At 37.2% G+C, this 23,316-nt stretch overlaps 1 protein-coding gene across 7 annotated transcripts in view; it reads right to left on the bottom strand.

The window, feature by feature from the left end:
* Positions 1 to 23,316, bottom strand: part of PPP3CA (protein phosphatase 3 catalytic subunit alpha) — a 325,796-nt gene that overhangs the window by 5,714 nt on the left and 296,766 nt on the right. For all 7 annotated transcript variants that reach the window (XM_058721804.1, XM_058721802.1, XM_058721803.1 and 4 more), the window contains 2 exons: positions 7,658 to 7,742; positions 2,314 to 2,411 (listed from right to left, as the gene is read on the bottom strand). In XM_058721804.1, coding sequence (XP_058577787.1) covers positions 2,314 to 2,411; positions 7,658 to 7,742 — 183 coding nt within the window. The remainder of the gene's footprint in view (positions 1 to 2,313; positions 2,412 to 7,657; positions 7,743 to 23,316) is intronic.

Genomic DNA, 23,316 nt, shown 5'->3' with positions numbered 1-23,316 from the left:
CTATAATCAACTGGTAACATGTCAGTTGCAGTAAGAATTCTATCAGCATTTTAAAGAAGAGGCAGTTTAAATACTGAAACCTCAGCATATTTCAGAGGCAACACTTTAAAAGCTCATTGCTTTATCAGCAATTTTTATAATAAGGTTAGCCTCTGTATTCTCACTAGTACACATGTATGAGCCTTTCCACGTTATTAAGGCTAGTTGATATTTCCCTAATTAAGTGCTAAAATGCAAAACTTCTCTGTAACTCCAAAATGTTTAATATTAAAATTCTACCCCTTGACTTTAATTTGCATATTTCTTATAATTTGAAGTTGTAAGACTAGAGAAACAGCCAAATGTGCACTACAATTTCCTTACAGTGCCTTCTAAATCCCTTAAGATAAAAATGTAAAATGTTTACCACCATGGAGAAAAGTTAAAGAGTAAAGCTTTAAGCAGTTTCTTCTTTTTGACAATTTGAAATCCAGACAGTGGATTTTGAAATTGTTTTAATGTATGTGGTTTAAAATATATAGTGAGTTTTCAAGTTCTCAGGACTAATGGGGTCCCAACCCTTATGTCTATTATATGTGTGAGTTTGTGTGTGTGAGAGCTCAACACAGAACAACATGCACCATTGGATTTAACAGAAAGTAACAGAAAAGGAAACCGAATAATCTCAGTTAAAATACAGGTGAAAATCTAGAAACAAAACAAAGAATTTTAAGAACTTAAATAACTTAAGTTCAAAAATAAAGCAAAAAATCTGGAACCGCACCAGCACCAACATATCAGAAATATGCACTGCCCATTATTAAATATATCCTTTCAAAGCAAATGTGGCACACAGTTTCTGATAATACACCTGCTGTACCTTAAAATGTGCTTATCAGAAACTATGCAGATTTCAGTCAATTAGGTAGGTTGCTGTGCATTTTGTGCATATAAATGATTCATTTCTGTTCATTTTTTAGAAAGCATGTTTATTTTGGTGGGAGAAGTCTTGTTTTTTTAAGTTATCAAAATTATTTTTAGATATAAATCAAGGGGAAATGTACTTTGATGTATTTTCTTATCTTCATTTACAAATTTGTGACTTTTTGTGGGAACTAAGACATTGATTTTGGAATAAATTCATATGAAAATAAAGAAAATTATAGTGATGCTGAACATGGCTCTATGTAGCAGGGGTGTGCCTAAATCAAGTAACCAACCGTAAGAATAGATTCATCTGTTAGATTGAGGGGTAAAGATGGGGCGGTGGGGGGGAAGCACACACACACACACAAAAAAAAAGATTCGGGGAAAGATATGGAAAAATAAGCAAGAGGCTGAGATTAGTTTTCAAAATGTTATAGCGTATTTCTGTTTTACTGAGTTTTATTCATTGATTTAAAATCTAATCTAAAGTTTCATAAAGTATTATTAAAATTTGACTCTAATTAATGGTAGGATTAGTTAAAATAGCAAGACAAAATTAACAAACATAAAAGAATATATAGTAACTGTGATGTCTGATGTGGTGGCCACTAGTCACATGTGGCTATTGAAAGCAAATTAATAAAAATTAGCTAAAATTAAAAAAATCAGTTTCAGTTCCTTGGTTTGTACTTGCTATATTTCAACTGCCCGATAGCCATATGTTGCCAGTGGCCTCTGTACAGACACAGAAATTTCCATCATCACAAAAATTTCTACTGGACAGCACTCGTCCAGAAAGCTAAAAATCTCTACATTAAAGGAAGTGTTTTCATTCTTTTCCAAAAATAAAATGTGGTTATATATACTCAGTCTCTTATGTTCTGGATGGAGAAATCAGAGAAAAGACACATAGGACTCCCAATTTCTACTCAAGCAGGTAGCGAAATCACCCTGTTTAATGTTCTTCCATTCTCCACTACAATCTAGACCGTAACGGATGTGTATTTATGTGAGTGTTTATTTTTTCAATCAGACAGCTAACCAGAACATTTAGCAAAAGCGTCATAAAAAAAATTGTTTTTAGCAACATAACGGCTCAAAGCTGTCCACGCTATCACGTGTGTAGACAAACCTAAGTGAGTCGTCTCCAGGCGGGGGCTGACTATGCGGTTAGGGTGTACATGAGTGGATGGCGGGCGGCGGGGGAAGCCTGCGTTCCAGGGAAGAGGGTGCTATTCTGTCGGACACGACTGGTCAAACTGATGTGGGGTTTCAGCCCTTCCTCCCGCTGAGAACTGAAGACCAAGGCCAAGGCCGAGTTCAAATGGATGAATGAATCAGGCTAACAACACCCTGGACAGAGATGCCCGGGCACACAGTCCTACCGATACCAGTGCGCCTGCTTACCGCTTTGCAGGGTCTGCTTCCCTCCAGAAAGCACTCCGCTGGGGAGCATGCCCGTGGGAGTCAAGCCTTTCAGCGTTAGCACGCTCTCACTCTCTTCTCTGGAAAGGGACATGGGGACAGAAGACATTAACTTTTGTTTTCTTTAAAAAGAAAGAAAAGACGTGCAGAGGGGGAGAAATGCATACTAGAAGTCACATCTAGGCTCTCCGGATTTTATTTTCCTTAAAACATAGTACGTATATACTTTTAAATGTTTCTTTCTGAGACAGAGTTAGAGAGCAAGCAGGGGAGACGCAAAGAGAGAGGGAGACAGATCCCAAGTAGGCTCCATGCTGTCAGTGCAGAGCCTGAGTTGGGGCTTGAACTCACGGAGGGTGAGATCATGACCTGAGCCAATGTCAAGAGTCAGACACTTAACCGACTGAGCCACCCAGGAGCTCCTAAACATAGTATATTTTTATACATTCATATAAAAGTAATGTGTCAAAGCATAGTTGCTCTGATAGAGTTTATAATTATATGCTTGTGCAAGTTCAGCCTCTTCTGAGTCCTGAATTCACATTTTCACATTTTGCAAGCAGGCATTCAGGATATAGAGTGTTTGCTGGGCACCCTCTGTTGATATGTTAAATATGTTAAAAATGAGCCATGGAGAGTTCTGAGGTAAGTTTTCCAGCCAAGGCTCAGCCCAAGTAAGTACAACTGACTTCTCTTGGGAGAGAACACCAAAGAGTGTATATATATATATATATATGAGAGATTTTAAAAAACTCCGTGGTTTATAGATTACAGCACCTAGCAGGTACATTCAGGGCCTATTAAGTAATTTTGACATCACATCATGAGCGCACAAATAATGACAACCAGACAGTAAAGCAACCGGTAACATTTCCTACCTTTTCTGTTCAACAGTCTCTTTCCCCACAGATTTGCTAATATGACATTATTGTATTGCTCATCGTGACAACTGTTTTACAGTCTTATGGACATCATCATTTCGATTATATTTATTAGCCACAGCACTATTAATCACTTTGACTTATTAATAAATAACAATTATTAAATAACCATAAAACGGGAATAATACACTTAGCAGAATAATTCCACATAGCAGAAACTGTAATCCTACATAATCTGAAAAAATGTTATTATATATATATACACACACACACACACACACACACACACACACACACACATAATGTTTACAATATGTAGAACTACCAATGCCACATTTTTATGAAGATGTCTAAGGTGACCCAAACAGAATTCTTTTTTAAAAAGTTTATTTATTTATTTTGAGAGTGAACGAACAGGGGAGGGGCCAGAGAAAGGAAGAGAGAATCCAAAGCAGCACAGAGCCCAATGAGGGGCTCCATCCCAAGAACCGTAAGATCATGACCTGAGCCAAAATCAAGAGTCAGATGCTCAACTGACCAAGCCACCCAAGCGCCGCCCCCCCAAACAGAATTCAAAAGTTATTCCCCCAAACCTACTACTCCTGCAGCCTTTCTTCAACTTCATCTTTTAGTTAAGCTTAACGCATCACCCCTTGACTCCTATCCTCTCTCTTTCTACCCCCCTGCACCTCCACTCAATCAGCACACCTTGAGGGTAGAGCCCTCACAGTATTTTCAGGATCTTACCACTTCTCTTTTTAAGACAGCTTTATTGAGTATAATTAACATCCCAACATTATTCATCCATTTAAAGCATCTGACGCAATCAATTGTTTTTAGTGTATTCACAGAGTTGTGAAACAATCACCATAACCAATTTTAAAATATTTTCATCACCCCAAAAAGAAATCCCCCGAGTATCTGCATGGCTCACTACCTCCCTGCCTTCAAATCTCTGCTCAAGCATCACCCTCTAAGTGAGGACTTCCTTTAGAAGCTACTTAAAATAATATTCACCTTCTATTCTCCCTATTTTTCCTTGCTGATTTTATTTTTATCTAAAGCACTTATGACCCCTGAAAAACTATACAGTTTATTTATCCTCTTGTTTTTTTAAGTATCTAAACCAGAACGGCACTTAGTACATAGTCCCCATTCAAAAAAACATTTACAAAAAGAATGAGTAAAAGGAAAATAGAATGGAGAATGGCAATGTTATCCACATTTTAGATTTCTATATCCTTTACTGCAGTTTAAAAATATTAGGTTTGAGATGTTTACAAATTGTTGTGTACCCTCATACAGGTATTGCAACCTTTTCAGGCTTCTGTTGTCAAACCAGTAGAGGTCACATAAAGAAAAAATATCTTAAATGCTAATATATGGATTTGGAAATTGGGAGTATCTCTAAACAAATGAACTGGGTGGCTCAGTTGGTTGAGTATCTGAGTCTTGATTTCGGCTGTGGTCATGATTTCATGTTCGTGAGATGAGCCCCATGTCAGGTGCTATGCTGACAGTGTGAAACCTCCTCGGGATTCTCTCTCTCCCTCCCTCTCTGCCCCTCCCTGCTTGTGTGCGCTCTCTCTCTCTATCTCGAAATAAACATTTAAGAAATTAAAAAAAAAAAAAGAAATGAACATATATTTTTCTTTGCATTCATATTCACAATCAGGCTTCTTGTACCACCATTCCCATTCATTCATTACACTTTAAAACTTTCAGCTTCGCAAATTCCTTTCATTTCTCTCTTCCTTTGTATCTTTCCTCCTATGGCCTAATTTGCTCGGATTATTTCAGTGGCTTCCAAAATGTCCCCCCTGACATCAGTTAGTCATCATGTTAATCAGTCTTCACACTGCCAGGAACATGGGTTAAAGCATGCCTCTCATCCTTTGAAAACCATCCCATGACACAATGCCTACACACAGAAAACGAAATACTTTACCGTGCTATGCAAGCCTTTTCAGGATCTGGACTCAAAAACATTTTCAGATCCACTTTTCCCTAGATTCCTCACTTACCTTCATGTCTTGCCACGCAGCTCTTCTGAATTCTCAGGATTCACTGACCATATCATTCAAGTCAGACACTCACTAGTACTGCTCACTAACTGAGTTTGCACACGGTGCTTTGCTGCAAGGTTGCCATGTGGATTACTGTCAAATGCATGCACCACGAGGCCTGACACCAGGCACTTAGCAAGTGCCCATAAAGCATTGCTTTTAGGACCCAGTGACTGTGTTCTTGATGACTTCTTAGCCTTCAGGCATGCCTTTACCACAATTCAGCACCTAACGGAATCCAGCCTATCCTTCCCAGTATTCGTCTTCACTGTCAACCTCTTCACGAACGTTTTTTTTTTTTTTTTTTTCAGGGAACAGAAGAGCTCCATGGAGCCCTGTCCTCTTCCACAGGAGAGCATCCCTTCATGTATTTAGCACACGTTTCATTGTCTTAACTTAGTTTGTGGTCAACGTGTCTGTCATTCCAATTCGGTATTTGTTGTGCCTAACTCAGTGTATCGTACACATTGAATACCCAGTCATTACTTACGATGCTTACTTACTAAGCTTTCTCTGGCTATGACCCCCCCTTCACTCTTCAGATTTAGTATAGATGCTTTTAATATAGGAAAGCAATAAAATATACCTTGTTTGTATTTTCCATCAATGTGTGCAATCTCAGTCAAGTCACTGATCATCACGGGGTGCAAATGGACCATTTCTCAGACGGATACATCTTAGGTATCCATAGGCAGCGGACTGCAGGGACTTTGCAATTTTAAGATGTAGCTATGATTCTCCAGCATGGCCCCTCCCACCTTCATGTGGTTTGAAGACTAACATAGATGGAAACCAAATTTTTATATTAAGAAAGGCTTCTCCTTTTTCCTTAAATATACTTTCACTTGGAAATTTTGGAGCTGTTTGCTTCCCCTTCAGATGACAAAAATAAATAGTGTTTATTTGTAAATCTGAGGCATGGTAAACAAGCAAGTGACAATGGAGAGGTAGCTGTCGAGCTTATGATCTTCACATGGTTTCCTGCCCCCACGGGACACTTTCCCAGCCACACAGGCCTCCTTGCTGGTCCTCAAAACTGCTGGTTTCTAAGAATCTTTGCAGTTTTGCCTTAAACATTCTTACCTCCGTATCTTCATGAAGATCACCCCCCCACACACACCACTTACCACTCAAATGCTATTAATTCAGAAGGTTCTTTGTTGGCCACATACTGAAAGAAGTGTCTCATCTCCCACTTGCCATCCCCCTGTACTGCTTTTCTTCTTCAAGGTACCTAATCAGCGCTTTAAGTTTTATTGTATTTATTACTGAATGAATGAGGGAGTCCTGAAAATTCGGTCAGGGATAAAAAGCCTTGGAGCAGACGCAGCCTCATTCATTAGGCTGTGAGGGGGGCAACGATGCTCTATTTTCAGCTTTAACACGACTTTGCAGAATTTGGCTGGCCAACACAGAGCTATTGTTGGCTTTGATTTGGTGTCTTTAAGAAAGAGTGATACTGCTTTTCATCTTTGTCATGGCTCCCTGCTTTTGGCATCGAGCTGTTTAGTTATTCTTTAGTGATTCTACCAGGAGTGCATTAGAAATAGCAAGGAGAGAAATCAAAAGGGCCCATGTAGCTACTCTGGGAGGAAAAATTGAGACAAAAATTTGGCAAAACCTAGGTTATGAATCATACAACACGGAAATGGACTATTTCTCAAGGTATTCCTATTTACCCTTGTAGATGAGTAATTGTGAATTGACCACATACGGCTCACATATAAACATATTATATTTCAAAGCAAATTTTTTTTAAGAGAAGTATGAGTTACTTTGTTTTATCTAAGAGTAGATAATAGAATTTATATATAAAGAAAAGTGTAGTTAATTCTCTTTAGGAAAATACTTGTTTTCTAAACGCCGGATCAATAACATGATTCAGGATCTATTTAAAAAATAACTACCACATGTGAATTGTAACATTAAATAGCTATTTTTTCTCTCTCTATGATTCATTAGAATAATATATGTTCACATGAACAAGCTCTATGGTAAATGTTCATTTCCTAGAAATCTAGTGAAGTGTACCTGATAAATTCATCTTTTACCACAGAGCCAGAATGAAAAGTAAAATGAATTATAACAGCTTTCCTGTCACTACAAGTTCAACCTATTGTGTTTTAAAGTCCAGCAGCGAACAGGATGACAAAACAGGAATCAGTCCATTTGGTGGCTTTCTCTACAGAAATAATTTGGTTGGTATATTTCAGTTTGACTAAGATAGTCAGGAATGAACAATTCCATTTAAAAGAAAAAAAAACCTAAGGAAAAGCAAATATTTTCCAGTAAAATAAGTTACGAGATTAAAGTATCAGAATGCTTATTAAGTGACACATAAGCACATTCAAAACAGAAATACGGGTACGATGATCCCACCTGAGAACTGAGAACACTCGGGCCATTTTGCCTATTGCTCGGATCTTGTTCCTTATCACCTCCTTCCGGGCTGCAGCTGTTGCGCCTATATTTTAAAACAGAATTAAGTAGTCAGTGACCTTTTATCTAACTGTAATTATCTTACAAATTTAAAGCTACAACCGACTATATAGTAAGCCAAGCCATCTCTGCATACCGCGCCCCCCCCAAAAAAAAAACCACATGGATTTATCTGTGAATTAATTTTATTTTACTTTATTCAAGTTTATTTATTTACTTTTGAGAGAGAGAGAGAGAGACAGGCAGAGACAGGGAGAGAGAGACAGAATCCCAAGCAAGCTCCACACTGCCAGCACAGAGACTAATGCGGGGCTCGAACTCACAGATGGTGAGATCATGACCTGAGCCGAAATTAAAAGTCAGACACTTAATCAACTGAGCCACCCAGGTGCCCCCTGCGAACTGATTTTAAAAACGTATGCATCTGGCCATTAATACTTGGATGTGGCTCTGGAGAGGTCCCCAAAATGCCAAGAGCAACTTTTGAGATTTCCAAGGGGGCGGGGGTGGGTAAAGAGCTGAAAAAAAGTGGCGCTGACAGGGTAGGTTCCTACCCTCCTCTTCTAATGGAATTCCCTTCTCTTCTGTTTATACAGAGACCGTGTGTATTGGCAGGAAGAATCAAGTGAGTCACCAGGATTTTCTACTCATTTCCGGACCTCTCCATGCTAGGAAGACTACTTTAGGAAACTGTCCTTTGGAAAGTTCTCTCTTGAAGTGACTAGGGAGTGTCAACTCCCTAAGTTCCCTGAAGCATCATGTTTGTTATTTAACCACCATAAAACATTTGTTTACGCATTTGATACTTTTTCATCTTCTGTTGGTTCCCAAATTCTAGAGGGAAAAATGGAAAACTGCCAATTTGGATTTAGTGAGAGATGGTGGCACATGGCTTGTATTTTAATACTTATGTAAAAAAGTTACACATAGGTTTGTCTGAGTAACTTTTACCACTTACTCCATTTTCCAAATGAAAAAAAAAATCAATCTACGTAGGTTATTATTACTACAAACATTATTATTATGTTTTGAAAATAAGCCTGTATGGGTTTAGTGAATCCATTTTTTTTTTTATTAAATTCCACAAGCATGTTTGGAGAAGTGTAAATCACAGGAAAACATCTCGCTTAAGATTTTTATAATCCAAAGTAAAGGGGCTGAGATACCATTTTGTCCATTATATGGGTCTTCGTAGAAAATGTTAACACAAGAAGATTGTTTCTCTAGTTCTACTACCATGAACAGAAATACAACAAAATATTCTTCTCAGATAATATCGGGAAGGTTCCTAATCCAAATGAACAGTTTAACTTGCTTACAGACTGCAGTCCATGGGTGATCATTGGTGTAAGTTTTCATCTTTTAATCTGAGATACGGACAAGCTTTCTGACCTTTCTGGAAGGAGAGATTTCTGCTTTTTCTCTTAGAGGGTTTTTAAGAATGTGATCTGGAATCTTTTGCATAGTTTGATCAGAGTCAAACAACTAATCACCACCCTAATATTTCTATACGAAAGAAAACTCACATCAAAACTCATACCATGTTGAACTGCCTGGGGGAAAAACCTCTGCTTTTCTTTCCCCCCAAGGACAATGAACACATAACGGGCCACTGTCTTCTCCTGAGTAAGAGAAGAAGTGATATTAACGCACACCCATCTCACTACCCATGGGTGTTCCCCACAAGGTATGTACCCAGCGAGCTGGTTTCTTCACTTTGTCTTCCTGACCTGAAAGCCTTCAAATAGCCCATATATCAGGCCAATTCTTTCTCTCTTGTGGCAATCACATCATGGTAGGTATCTCCCAACATACTGATTGGCAGAACTTACTATAGCCAGTGATTCCGCCTGTAGATGAATAGAGAAAACCACTCTCCAATCCAGTCTTTCCAATGATGAAGTGAAACCATGGATTCTCATTCACTAAGTTCCTTGAATTATACTCTGTTTTCCAGAACATTTGAGGAGAAGATAGGATATGCACTGGATCTCTGCCTCAAACTTTATCCTGGGTTTCTAACAATTTTTATTACCTATGATTTGTAATTAAGATTCTTTATACAACAAATCCTGTTCTGGAGACCATCTAAAAGTCTAGGTTTTTGTGCCTGCATTGTAGGTAATTTATGCTCAAGAGGCTACTAAACATGTGTTAAGAAAAAAAGTGGGATGGCAATTAGTCTCCTTAAGGCTTTTTTCTTATATGTATTTTTTTCAGTTACATTCTTCTCTGAGTCTAACACTGCTATTCCTACTCTATATTGACTATTTCCAGTCTGTTTGACCCAGTGCTCTCAGAGGTCATGATGAGCTAAGTGAGGGAAAAGATTCTGACCCTCTCCAACACACAGTATGGCCAGATCACAAAATCCATCAAACAGACACAAAGAATGTAAAACGTGGGTGAGCTCCAAAAGTGGCAACTATATTTAGAAGCACAGTAAGAAAAGAAGCAAGAAGGACTGGTTAGAAACAAAATTGTACATATTTAAGAGAAATGAGAAAGGAAAAACATAAAATAAAACAAGTGAAAACTATAGAAGAAGGATAATTTCCCAGAAAATTTTCAATAAAAGGCTTGCAAAAACCATAAGCAGGGCCCTAAGTTGGAAAGGGAGGGAAATAAATTATATAGAGCTATCCTCTTCAGCTCAGTGTTAGTGGATTCTCAGAAAAATGCTCAAATAAATTCTGAATTTTAAATGTAAAATGAGCATTCTGATAGAGCCATTTTATCATTCCTTATTTTTTTCAGATCCAATGATTTACTGAAGAGCATGTAACCAGTATTCTACTTTGTGCAATCACAGTCGTGTTCCTAATAAATGGTGATGCACAGAGCATTACAGTAGTTTTCTTTTCCTTTTATTTATATTCAAGTTAGTTAACATATAGTGCAGTCTTGGCTTCAGGAGTAGAACCCCACAATTCATCTGTTACATATGACAGCCAGTGCTCATCCCGAAAAGTGCCCTCCTTAATGCCTATCACCCATTTAATCCATCCCCCCAACCACTTTTCTTAATGAAGAAATGCTATCTTTTTAAAATTTCTCAATAACACAGATAAGTAAAAAGCTTTACTACTCCTTTTATAAAATGGGAACATACTTACTCAAAAAATCAAAATTAGCCTAATCATAAACAGCATAAAGAGACATACGAAATGAATATGTCTTGAAGTTTTATCCTGGGGATTGTTTTCAATAATTTCCAAATATTGAGAATCAAAATTAAACTAATGCCAAACTTTGGTAACCTCACAAAAATGTAAAATACTCAAATAGGGACACTTGGGTGGCTCAGTTGGTTGAGCATCCACCTCTTGATTTTGGCTCAGGTCATGATCTCACAGTGGTGAGCCTTCTTGGGATTTTCTCTTCCCCTTTTGCTCTCTGCCCCTCCCCCTGCTTGTGTGTGCACTCTCTAAATAAATAAATAAATAAATATTAAAAAAAATAAAAAATAAAATACTCAAATAAAATAGCTGAGTTAATATGTAATTGAACTTAAAGGGACTGAAAAATAGTGGGGTAGATTTAAGTTCAGATACAAAGATCCTTGTATACTTAGTAGCATTATTCCTGATTTCTGGCATTTTCCAAATGCAGAGCCCCAAATTGGGCTCTGTGCTGATAGCATGGAGCCTGCTTGGGATTCTCTCTGCCCTTCCCTCCTACCTGCTAACACACTCTCTGTCAAAATAAATAAATAAATAAATAAAAAAGAATAAAAAAAAAAAGAATATAACATTTTAACTTGAAAGTCTAAAACTGCAAGGAACATTTCATATGTTTTTAAAAAATTAGTCATTTTAAGTAAAATTACATTTTGCGTTTCCATTCTAGTAATTCCCACTTCTTTTTTGAGCACTTCTCTCTCTACAACTTTTAACTTCTAATCTTTCATGCCTGGGGTGTTATGCTACTCTATCCAGAACCTAGGCAATCATGCATACTCAATTTTCCTCAAAGTGGAAGAGGCTAATGTATAGACCAAGGGAATCTTTAAAGACTCGCTTTCAACACGTGTCTTTTCTGACCTTAACTTGGCACCTGGACGACTTCTCATGAAGTTTTAAAGGCGTCCAAGCCAAGCCAAGCGGCTTGCTGAATGGGTGCTGTATCCCCACAAGGCGGATTTCAGCTTCTAAGGGGACTGGGAAACTGCAGCAGCATTGTTGCAACGAGGGGCCGGGTGCTAGGGTGAAGAGAGATTCTTACCACATGGGACACCCGCCACACGTCACAGATGCTCCGCATCTGGCCCACAGCTCCCACCCATTGAGCTACTACGGCAAATTCCTCAGTGTGCACTGAATTAGAGAACGTGGGAAGTGCTGGATAGAATGCAGTTTATTACCAAAAGCATGTATTTACTAGGTGTTCTGGTGAGTCTCTCCCATATAACCTTCCATGCACCAACCACCAGCAACAGAAATACGGATTAAGCATGATCTCTGCTTTAGGAAATCGCGTGAACAATGACAACAGAGTGTGACAAATAGTGTGCGCGTAGCAGTGGTGTGCCCGAGCTGGCCTGTGTCCACTAGTGAGAGTAGATGGAGGGCATCTCCTCTTAACTCCACGTTGGTAGCCTGAATCAGCAGCAGGGAAGAGGTTTTATACCATGGAAAGCTACAAAAGCCACAAACTAGGGCCATTTCTCCCCTGCAGGAAGGGTTGTCAAACATGTACCAGCACGTCACTGAAAGTAGGTGTTCATTGTCTGGAGGCACAAGAATAAAAGGTCACTGAAATCATGACAGTTGAAGGATCTTGAGGGATAAGTAAAAGTGAGAGAACAAGGAGAACTGGGTCTTCTCCATAGAAGGAAGACAATTTTTAAACTTTTGGAGGCCGAAACAAGCCATGTTGTGTTGAGTGGTGGTGAGAGGTCTGGTGTGAATGGAGCCGGGCATGCTGAGGTGAGGCAAGGCGAGAGGAGAAACAGGGGCTCCCGGGGCCAACCTGTTAAGGCGAGCACATACTAGCAACCTTGCAGTAGCAATTAACAGAACTTACTTTGTCACTTTCACTTATCTACCAAAAAAAAAGAAAGAAAGAAATGAACTGATGGAGAGGTAGATAGATATGTGACAAGGCAAATACTAGTAAAACCTTGGTTTGTGAGCATAATTCACTTCAGAAACATGCTTGTAATCCAAAGCACTGATATATCAAAGCAAATTGCAAGAACCATTGGCTGAGTTGTGATCATGTGATGTTCGGCGTTATGTACTGCTCGTTTGGCAAAACAATGCTCGTTTATCAAGTTAAAATTTGTTAGAAATGTTTGCTCATCTTGTGGAACACTCGCAGAACAAGTTACTTGCAATCCAAGGTTTTACTGTATAATCAAATGTTAATTGTGGAAAGTCATGAGTATGTGGATATTGACCATACAATTGTTTCAACATTCTTGTATGTTTAAAACATTTCATAATAAAATGTCAAAAAAAAAAAATATTTGGAAGAAGCTTGGTTTAGAGAGAAAAGGGAGCAGCTTTGAGAAGCAGATGTCTCCATCCTGCCCTTTGTGTTATATGGGGAATGGGTGAACTTGCCAAAGGAAGCAATAAAGAAAAGTTCTCAATGCAGCTACATGCAACCCATCCCTTCTCCAAACCGCTCTAGGAGAAAATTGGCCTGGTAGGTTTTGTTTTATATGCCCAATCCAACAGAATCTAATTGCTTTCAATATCTTTTTGTAATTGTAAGAAATGAAGATGATGATCGACATAAAATTTTATACTCAAATGTCTCATAAAATAGGAATATTTTCATATTATTAGAATGTGAAAAAGTTCCTTTTCATAAAAAGCAGAAAAAAGTGAGGTATTCACTCTTTAATGTAAACAGTAACAGAAATTCTCCACTTCATTATTAAATGGGCCTCAGTTTTTATTATTTAGGTTTCTTTCTTTAAAGGCCTTTTAACTAATATAAATATATTCTTAGCATATATTTTTAAATAAAATATGTTATATACGAAAGTGCACATATATACTAACATTTTGCACTTTTTTCAAAGGAAAGATATTTTAAGAACTACATATTACTAGTAGGCTTTAAATCTGTAACTTTTAAATTTAGATTCTAACAAACTAATAGAGGTTTGAAACACCACCTTTCCAAATTTGTTAAAAGCTAACAAAGTTTATCTATTTAGGAAGTTTATTCTATTTGAAAGTAAAATTTTTATCATGTTTCATTATTATTAAGCAGAGTTTCGATGTACCCTCCAGATACTATTTTTCATCAAGTAGAGCAATTATTGAATCTGAAAAAAGGCTATTGATGGAATGAAGCATGAAATGTTGAGATAAAAAAAAAAAAAAGTATCTTGTGTTACATTAAAAACAAAAACTAGTTAGGTTTTCATCCAAAATCAGCACCTTTGAAGTACAAGATATAAAACAAATAAGAGTCGTCAGATGCCTCTAAATACCTTGCATAACTGTTTTGTTTTGTTTTGTTTTGTTTTGTTCTTTTTACAGATGAAGAGGAAACCATAAGTATACAGACTATCTTATTTAGGAGAATACATGTCCCAAATTGGCCCCTATAAAGCTAGGAAGGCAAACCATGTGACATAATCCCTAAACCTTATTCTTTCTTGTCTTTTCTTTCCCTGACCTAGTTTAGCAATAACAAATCTTGAGCTTCTATTTGCCAACAAAGTGATGCTATCTAAAAGTTATTTAGACATCCACCTGCTTTGCCCTTGGCCATGAGTGTGACAAAGGGCTTTACTACATTTTCCTATACTATGCCAGGCATTTCAGTCCTTGGATTTAGGAACAGCACCATAAGCATTGAGTAACTTAACTTTTACATTTTTTTACTCTTGCATGTACAAAAGAGTATCCTCCAAAGTATACTATTCCCGCCTCCAAACTTAAATAGTTGTAAAGAATATAATATCATCGACACTGCCATTTTCAAGTGAAATGACTACATTACATTTCTTTTTACTGATGGCCTATTAATATCACAGCAATTTCATCCCACCATCATCCATTTAAAGAAAAAATTCCATGAACAAGATACTCACTGATATTTAGAAATCTTACATGTGTCCTTTTTTCCTTTGAAATTGTATTTCCACTTCCCTGATTTTACTCTAGTGAATTGTACATCGATACTTTATAATATTTTTATAACTGCATGGTACTTTGTCAAAAACATGTTTCCAAGTCTAAATTAAATGTATTTTTTGGACATTTCCTGACACATTGCCTTAACTGTTCACAAATTCCTTTGTAATCAATATCACAACTATTAGTAGTGCATAATTGAGCTAGATAGCACAAATCTATGATAAATATTTAAAAAGCATAGAAATATAATTTTATTGGATTGCATCCCTCAATGACAAGGATAGGAGGGGGTTACACTGCTTTGATTAAGGATACTTCCTAGATGCTGAGTTTTTCCAGCATCTCTCTGTTGGTACACCAGTACTAAACATCTCAAGGGGAGGTTCACAATGATTGTGGCTTGGGAGACCTATGCTTTGCTATTAAATTGGGAGAAGGGCAATTGAGAAAGAAGAGGTGGAAAAGAAGAAGCTGCAATGAGGCCTGCAGCCTCCAGCTCAGGTGAGTTTTAGGAAAGAGGACATCTGGAAGCCGAGGAATCGAAAATGGATTCCCTTACAACTCCTCTTGCAACATCCTTGGGTAACACCAGTAGTACAAATATTCTAGCATGAAGACTGAGATTACTCAGTTTCTAGAGTTGATAGTTGCTGGAAGATCTCCTGGACTAGCCGTAACTTGAAAATCTGCATTGCTCGACCACTCTTTGGACTAGTCCAAAGAGATTGTTAGGTGTTGGCCCTTACAAATGGCTGTACATGTGCTTATGGAGGTTATCCCATTAGGCAGGAAAACACATTCAGGATCCCAAATTTTAAAAATTCCTATAAAACTTCATTTTTTTTGAAGGTTATAACCTAAAATGTTTGGAACGCCTTTTTAACTTTGATTTTAATTCTACCATATTATACACCCAGAGGTGGTAAAATTGGGATAAAATGGCTACCCACTTCAAGTCACTCCAAACCACATATTCTGAATTTTCCCCCTATATTTTTTAGTTCAATGAAAATCTCAGCATATTATAGAACCTGCAATCGTGTCATATTTGGCATAAGACTATTCTGTCTTGGATCCCATTTTGAAAGCAACAGATGATCCTTTAAATGATATTTTTTTTTAAATAAAAAGTCTCTCCTGTGTAATGGATTTTAAGAAAGGCCAGTACAGCCTAGACTGTTTTTTTCCCCCCACTTCTTTTGTCATAAAACATAAACGAACTATTTGGATAGGAAATCTTAAAAATATACAGACTACTCCCAAATGTCAAATAACTGTCATTATTTGGTTATCCTACATAATTAAAAGTTACTTCTGTTTACAAGCTTTACTTTGATTCTGTGGACTTTTGTTCTCTGAGACATTGTGTTCCATCTGTTCAGTGATTCCTCAGTAGAGCCACAGAAATTGGCTATCAGGCATAATTCTAACTTGGGTAAAAATTAAAGACCTTAAAATAGACCAGAGAACTTCCGTTGATTTTTTAAGAAATTATCACATATTCAAACTATGCCTGACAAAGAACATTTGAGTTTGTTTATATTTACCAAAGTAGAACCTAAAAAGATGTGGAATCCTAGTTGGATTGGCCTCTCATCATGACAGAAACACATCAATTTTGTAAACTGACAAGTGAAAATAAAAGCAAAATGGGGGCACGTAGGTGCCTCAGTCGGTTGATCATCTAACTCTTGATTTTGGCTCGGGTCATGGTCTCACCATCATGAGATCAAGCCCCTTGTTGGGCTCTGCACTGGGTGGGGAGTCTGCTTAAGATTCTCTCTCTTTCTGCCCCCCCCCACTTGAATAATCTTTCTCAGTCTCAAAATAAAAAATAAAAATAAAGAATTTAAAAAAGAAAATAAAAGCAAAATGAAATAAGATAACAAATGTGAAGTTAATAATTCAGACCTACTGTCTTCAGGAGAAACAATCATAATGTCTGGGTGTTTAATCTATCAAGGATTATTCTGGGTAGATGAGGGCAGAACAGTTCAAAAAGGTATCTATTAAGGACCTAATTATGCATATATGCCAAATGCTGAAAGAATGCATTCAGAACAGAACTTAATTCTGGACTCTTATGCATTTATAAATTTATCAAATGCTAAGACTGTATTTAAATGTTATCTCTGAAATTTATCAAATGCTAGGACTATATTTAAAGGGGGGAAATGGACAGAGTAAAGTATTATGTTTCATTGTCCCATGTGTCAAACACTAGCTAGAAAGGTAACTGGGCACCATCTTATAGCCCGATGAAAAAGCACACTGAGATCCATAAAGCAACTCCTTGGTCTGACAGTGGAGGACCCTGAGGCATAGGCATGTATTGAGCTTATCTAAAACAAAGCCACTCAAAAGTCTTCTGATGCTATTCAAGATCTAGGTGGGTGTTGTGTCAGTACGTGGAGGGTGTGGTGAGGTTTTGCCCAAGAAGAAGAAATAAAGAAAGGAGCATTAGGTTCTGGCCAATGATCAGTGCACAGGCTTGCAAAGATAACGTAAACGTTTAAGACTTTAACATCACCTAAAGATATTATTCTCTTATCAGAGGAAGGGGATATGCCAATCAAAAAGGTACCAATGGGCCACAGAGGCAGAGTAAGGAAGAGAATCTGAGGCAGGCATCTGAAATGTCTAGGGAAGTAGTGTCCAGGGAGCAAAAGACCTTCCAGTGTTCTGGCCCTAGTGAGGGCTTCAGATCATAAAATAGCTGGCTCATTCACTTCCCTTAGGACATGAAGAAATTGACATGTGGGAGGTAGAATAGAACAGTGGTGAGGAACCTCTACTCTGGAGTAAAAGACCTGGGGTTTCAGCTTCTCCATTCACTAGTTGTGCTGTCCTGGACAGATGACTAGGTTTTGTCACGTCCATGTTCCTCATCTATAAAGTGAGGAATGTTCAAAGTGCTTTATTTGCATTATTTCACATAATATTAGCAACAATCACATGAGGAAGTATTATTGGTTTCCATTGTCCTCAGGATGATTCTAAGCAACAGAAATGGTTGGCCTAAGGTCAACCACTGAGAGTGCAGACCCAGAGCCAAAATTCATTACCGTAGCAGGTTGTTTGATCCACTTCATAGGAGTGTGGAAGAATTAAATAAGTAATGGGTTCACTTGCTCTTAACATTCAACAAACACACATGCCACATACTGTGCTACCTGCTAAAGCACTTAGCACAGATCTTTGGTACATGAGAGGTACTCAAAAATGTTTGCTATAATTATTAAGAAGAAAGAAATGCTTGTGCAGACATGGATATTCCAGTTCTTCTAAAACTCGCACTTCTCTCTGTAAATTAAAATAATGATTGTGTGATATTCCTTAATATCAAGCTCCCTAAGTTGGGGCCATGGTTGTGTTTTGTGCCAACCAGGCTAAACATTCCCTAGTGGCACATTCACTAGGGAAAATGGTGGCAGACAGCTGGCTTCATTTTTGGTAAAAAAAAAAAAAAAAAAAAAAAAAAAAAAAAAAAAAAAAAAAAAAAAAAAACATTTCAAAAAGTTGGGCTGACCAAATAGAATCAAGATTTCTATTTCTGTGGAGGGCTGAGAAAAAGTAGGAGAAAAGTTTTATGACTTCTCATAAGTGAAGAGTAAAGAGGAAGGAATAACAGCTTTTTAGAAGGGCAAAAACAAACAACGCTCCGAGAAAAATATTTTTAAAATCTAGATTTTCTGAACACTTATTTAACTTTTTCATCGAGCCCTTAAACTCGCCATCAGAGATCAAACAATTACCATCAAGGGAATGCCTGAAAAACATTGGCATCCCAACAACTCTGTCTTCAGTGGTTCCATCAACTAATAATTATTCTCACATAAGTATAATCTTCAGGCTGACAACTTGGACCTATAAAATGCCTTAGTACAAAGAGAAACATGAAAGCTCTGGCAAAAACGGAAGAAGAACTATCTTATTTTCTCCCAGTATCAATTTTCAGCAAGCTTACATTACCACTATAGTCCCCTCTGTGAAGAATACCCCTTTCACATACCAATTACTTGAACCTTGTTTGTGAGAAGTGATGCTTTTCTAAAATATAGACATATGTATACACAAAATCTTTGCCTTCATTGAGGAGAAAGAGCTGTCTACTTCGATGCTTTTCAAGTAAAGAATATATTAAGCTTTATAGAGCACACACTTATTTCCCTTCTTATGATGCAACATGGATTTCTTTCTCAAATACATTCATTTGAAGTGTATGCTTAGATATACAATAGCTAATATTTAGTATAAGTTGACCATGTCACCAGTGGCTTAAGAAAGGCTCAAATACTACAAAAATTAATGATTTTTAAACCTATGCAAAAATACTGTAGATGAGTAACATACATGTGTCTATGGAAATACAGCATAAAATTCCAGAGCATTATTTTACTGTGAGCATAATATTCTAGCCAATGGTGTACATTATCCAACCAATTAGTTATAACAAGGATATGGCTGTTTTTTCAATTTACTTTGTTCTGCAAAGTCTGTGCTTCCACATAATGTGAAAATCTTGCTAGGTAAAAAAGAAACACATTGTGCAAAATGATGGTAGTACAATGGGAAAATAAAGCAGTACTTTCAGTGTCTGTGTTACTGTATCATTTTAATCAGCAACTTAAAGGATTTTAATTATTGCAATCAAATATGATAAGCTAGACTTGGTGATACTGATTATATGATGGCTAACCAGGCACCTTGTATGACAGTCAAGGCCCTAAAACATCAATAGCCATAAATATGATGGGACTTTCTATCCTACTATCTACTAAATCCCTGTGTATTTTTTAGGCATGTTTCAATTTAAATGATATACTGGTTATAACTATTTGTTTCCTTTTTATGGCATAACTATGATTTAAAAAAAGCAGTTACCTGTACTATAAATGAAACAGAGTACAAAGGATACATTTACAGTGACAAAGATGATTTATCTTCTAAATTACACACCAAAATATTACATAATTGAAAAAAAGACAACACTAAACTGGAAGGTAATTAACAAAAGGCTGAGAAAAAATGATAAATCCTTTTACAAAATATTGAATAATTTTTGTTTATATATATCTTCCTTTCACTTTCTTCAATTACATCATTCAAACTCAGATATTATAAAAAGATAAGAGAGCTTAACACTGGTAAACTAATACCCATTTCTGTATATAATTTGCTGATAAACTTGGGTAGATTTCCCACATGGCCATACTTCCTAAAGCTGTAAAATACATGAAGAGTTTTTCTTATCCTTGTCAGAAGCAGAAGACAAGAAAGATGTCCTCTATAGTTCTTTCTTTAGTTGTCAAATATTTTGTTCCTAGTCATGCTCCCTCCCTCAACCCTTTTTTTTTTTTACATGTTTATTTATACTTGACAGAGAGAGAGAGAGAGAGAGAGTGAGTGCGTGAGCGGTAGAGGGACAGAGAGAGGGAGACACAGATTCCAAAGCAGGCCCCAAGCTGAGCTGTCAGAACAGAGCCTGACGTGGGGCCAGGACCCACAAACCATGAGATCATGACCTGAGCTGAAGTCGGACATTTAACCAACTGAGCCACCCAGGTGCTCCAACCCTTTCAATTCTCTGTAAGACAACATATTTTAAGTTGGTTTCTTGCTGAACAAGACTCTCAGCTCAATGAAGGCAGAAACCATGTGTTTGCCTGCCATTGAATACACAGAAAAAGATATCCCACGAAGAAATATTTTTACAGAGAAATAAAAATATATAAAATAAAATGAAAATATAACACGATATGAAAATTGAGGTCCTCTGGATTTTATTTTTTGGCCTTTTGCCAATGATTTCTATTTTCTTTTTTAGCTATTATAAATACCATGGCTAACATAAACACCTCTTTTCAATAATCTGATATCTGACAACCAAAGTTATGTCCTAATATTTCATTTTTTGGCCACACACATCACACAGTAATTTTTCTGCATTTGGTGCAAATACTTTTTACAGCTGTTGCCTGAACTGTTACACAATCCTGGCTCTTTCTACTTAATCATTCTTTCTTTCTCCTTAGCTCATTTGTCTTTTTTCTCTAGCTTCATCAAGAAGGGTTAATTTAAGGGGCTCCTGAGTGGCTCAGTCAGTTAAGCGTCTGACTCTTGATTTCAGCACAAGTCGTGATCTTACGGTTTGTGGGATCAAGCCCCGCATTGGGCTCCATGCTGACCGCACAGAGCCTGCTTGGGATTCTCTCTCTCTCTCTCTCTCTCTCTCTCTCTCTCTCTCTCTCTTGCCTCTCTGCCCCTCCCCCACTTGTGCTCCCACACACACTCTCTCTGTCTCTTTCTCAAAATAAATAAACATTTAAAAAAAAAAGAAGCGTTAATTTTAAGAATTAGTCTTCAATTTTCTTATATTTATTTCCTTTCACATCAGCCACTTTGCAGACCTATTTCACTTTTAATAGATTCTATTATGACTTTTAATTCCAAGCCTCTGTCACCAGCTCAGAATTTGTTCCCAATTTGCAGGGCTTCACTTCCAAATTCTGCTTGGACCTTTCCAGAGTTACGTGTGTCACTTTTACTCAAACTCATCTTCTCCCGAAATTGGTGAGTTTTTCCATAAATATTCTCATCCTCCTAGACACCTAGGCTTGAAACCACCCAAATCAACTTTTCTTTCCTTTGCCCCACTGATTCTATAGCTGTAAGTCCCCGGGATAGCTCTTTGGAATAGCTCCCTTTAGATTTTATTCTTAACAGTATCTTTGTTTGGTCACCTCAACTTCCAGATACATTATGAAGTTCCTGCATTATATTCCTACTCAGCCTTTGTTTCGTTTGTAAGCATTTTTCCAAGCTCATCAACTTCAGGCGATGTGTCAATGCTGACGGTACAAGAATCCTATCACTACTGTGTTCCTTGGGAGTTATTTATTTATTTAGTATATAGAAATGTTTCCATTTTATATTAAAATGGAATCCCCCTCCCAAAACACTGTCATTATTATAGGACATAAAACTTTTTTTTTTTTCAAATTAGGAACCTGAAATACAGGATGCTACAATGAAGTGCACAGAAATAACAATAATTGCAGCCACAAGAAAAGTTCTAAGTTAATGATTCTTAGTGTGTGTGCTGCTACCAGATGCACAAAGAAAAGGGGAGTTTTTACAATGAAATTCATCTCAAATGTGCATCGTGGCAATTAAATACAGTTTTGAATGAAAATATACAATCAAACCTTTATAGAGGTATTCCTCAGGGACCAATAAAATGCCATGTTAGTCCCATAAATTCCCAACTTTACACTTTCACAGCTAGGGATGGCTTTTTATTTTTATTATTATTATTTTTTTTAATGTTTATTTATTTTTGAGAGAGACTGTGAGTGGGGGAGGAGCAGAGAGAGAGGGAGACACAAAATCCGAAGCAGGCTCCCGGCTCTAAGCTGTCAGCACAGAGCCTGACACGGGGCTTGAACTCACAAACCGCGAGGTCGTGACCTGAGCTGAAGTCGGACGGATGCCTACCGACCGAGCCACCCAGGTGCCCCTAGGGATGGCTTTTTAAAGCTAGACAGAAAGAAGTGGGAAGACACTCTGGAACCCACGATATTAGACATCAAGAATTATCTAATAATTCAAAGCAGATGATGGGAGATAATTTTGTTGTATACAATTTAGATAGTTTCGTAGAGGCATGCAAAAAAACTTCTCTGATCCCATATTCAGTGACTGGCCTGTGGTTAACATTAGGATAAGGCAAAACTGTGGATAAAGGATAAGAGTTCCACCATGTGGTTTGCTCTCTAGAAGAAAGCAGAGACATAAATTCTAATTTAATATTAAGTCTTTCCAGTGCAGCCTGAAACTATATTTGGCTCGAAATGTCTTAGTTTTATTATTTTTTTTCTTTCCTTTCTTATTCTACAGGATTTCAGTTTCACTTTCATGATTTTTCCTTGTTAACCAGACATGTCACAGTTTCAAACATATTTTGTGTCTATGTGTGTGCATACATATATACACATGCACACATATACATGTGTGATCTCAGAGTCTAAGATTTCAGGACCTAAAAGAAAGCTGCAAATAAATAAATATTTTTAACTCATGAAACTGTCATTAGGTTTTTAATGCTTATCGCTATTCCAGATGTCCTTGTTGTTACAATGAACAATAAATAAACCTCTGAAATGATGCAGATTGCTTGATTTCTGCCAGTCTTTCCCCCCATTTTGGGATCACCAACTAATCCTTGGGCTGAAGAGAGTTTTCTTCATTAATGAGAATTAACTACCAGATAAAATACATCTACTTGGATTTCTTTCTTCTGTAAAATGTTCTGGGGAATCACAACCCTAAATTGAAACCAGCCTGTAATTTTATCATCCCAAATCAGAAGTGGAAACAAGAAACAAAGACCCCAATACATATAAATTAGATCCTCCAAAGACATTCATTGGTATTCAACAGTTTCCAAACCCTACAAGATAATAGAAATTTTGTATTTTATTTTCAACATAAAAG

Source organism: Neofelis nebulosa, chromosome 3, assembly GCF_028018385.1.
Source record: "Neofelis nebulosa isolate mNeoNeb1 chromosome 3, mNeoNeb1.pri, whole genome shotgun sequence".
NCBI classification, from domain to species: Eukaryota; Metazoa; Chordata; class Mammalia; order Carnivora; family Felidae; genus Neofelis; species Neofelis nebulosa.
The sequence above is the reverse complement of the archived record's forward strand: the minus strand, read 5'-3'. Positions and strand labels throughout refer to the sequence as shown.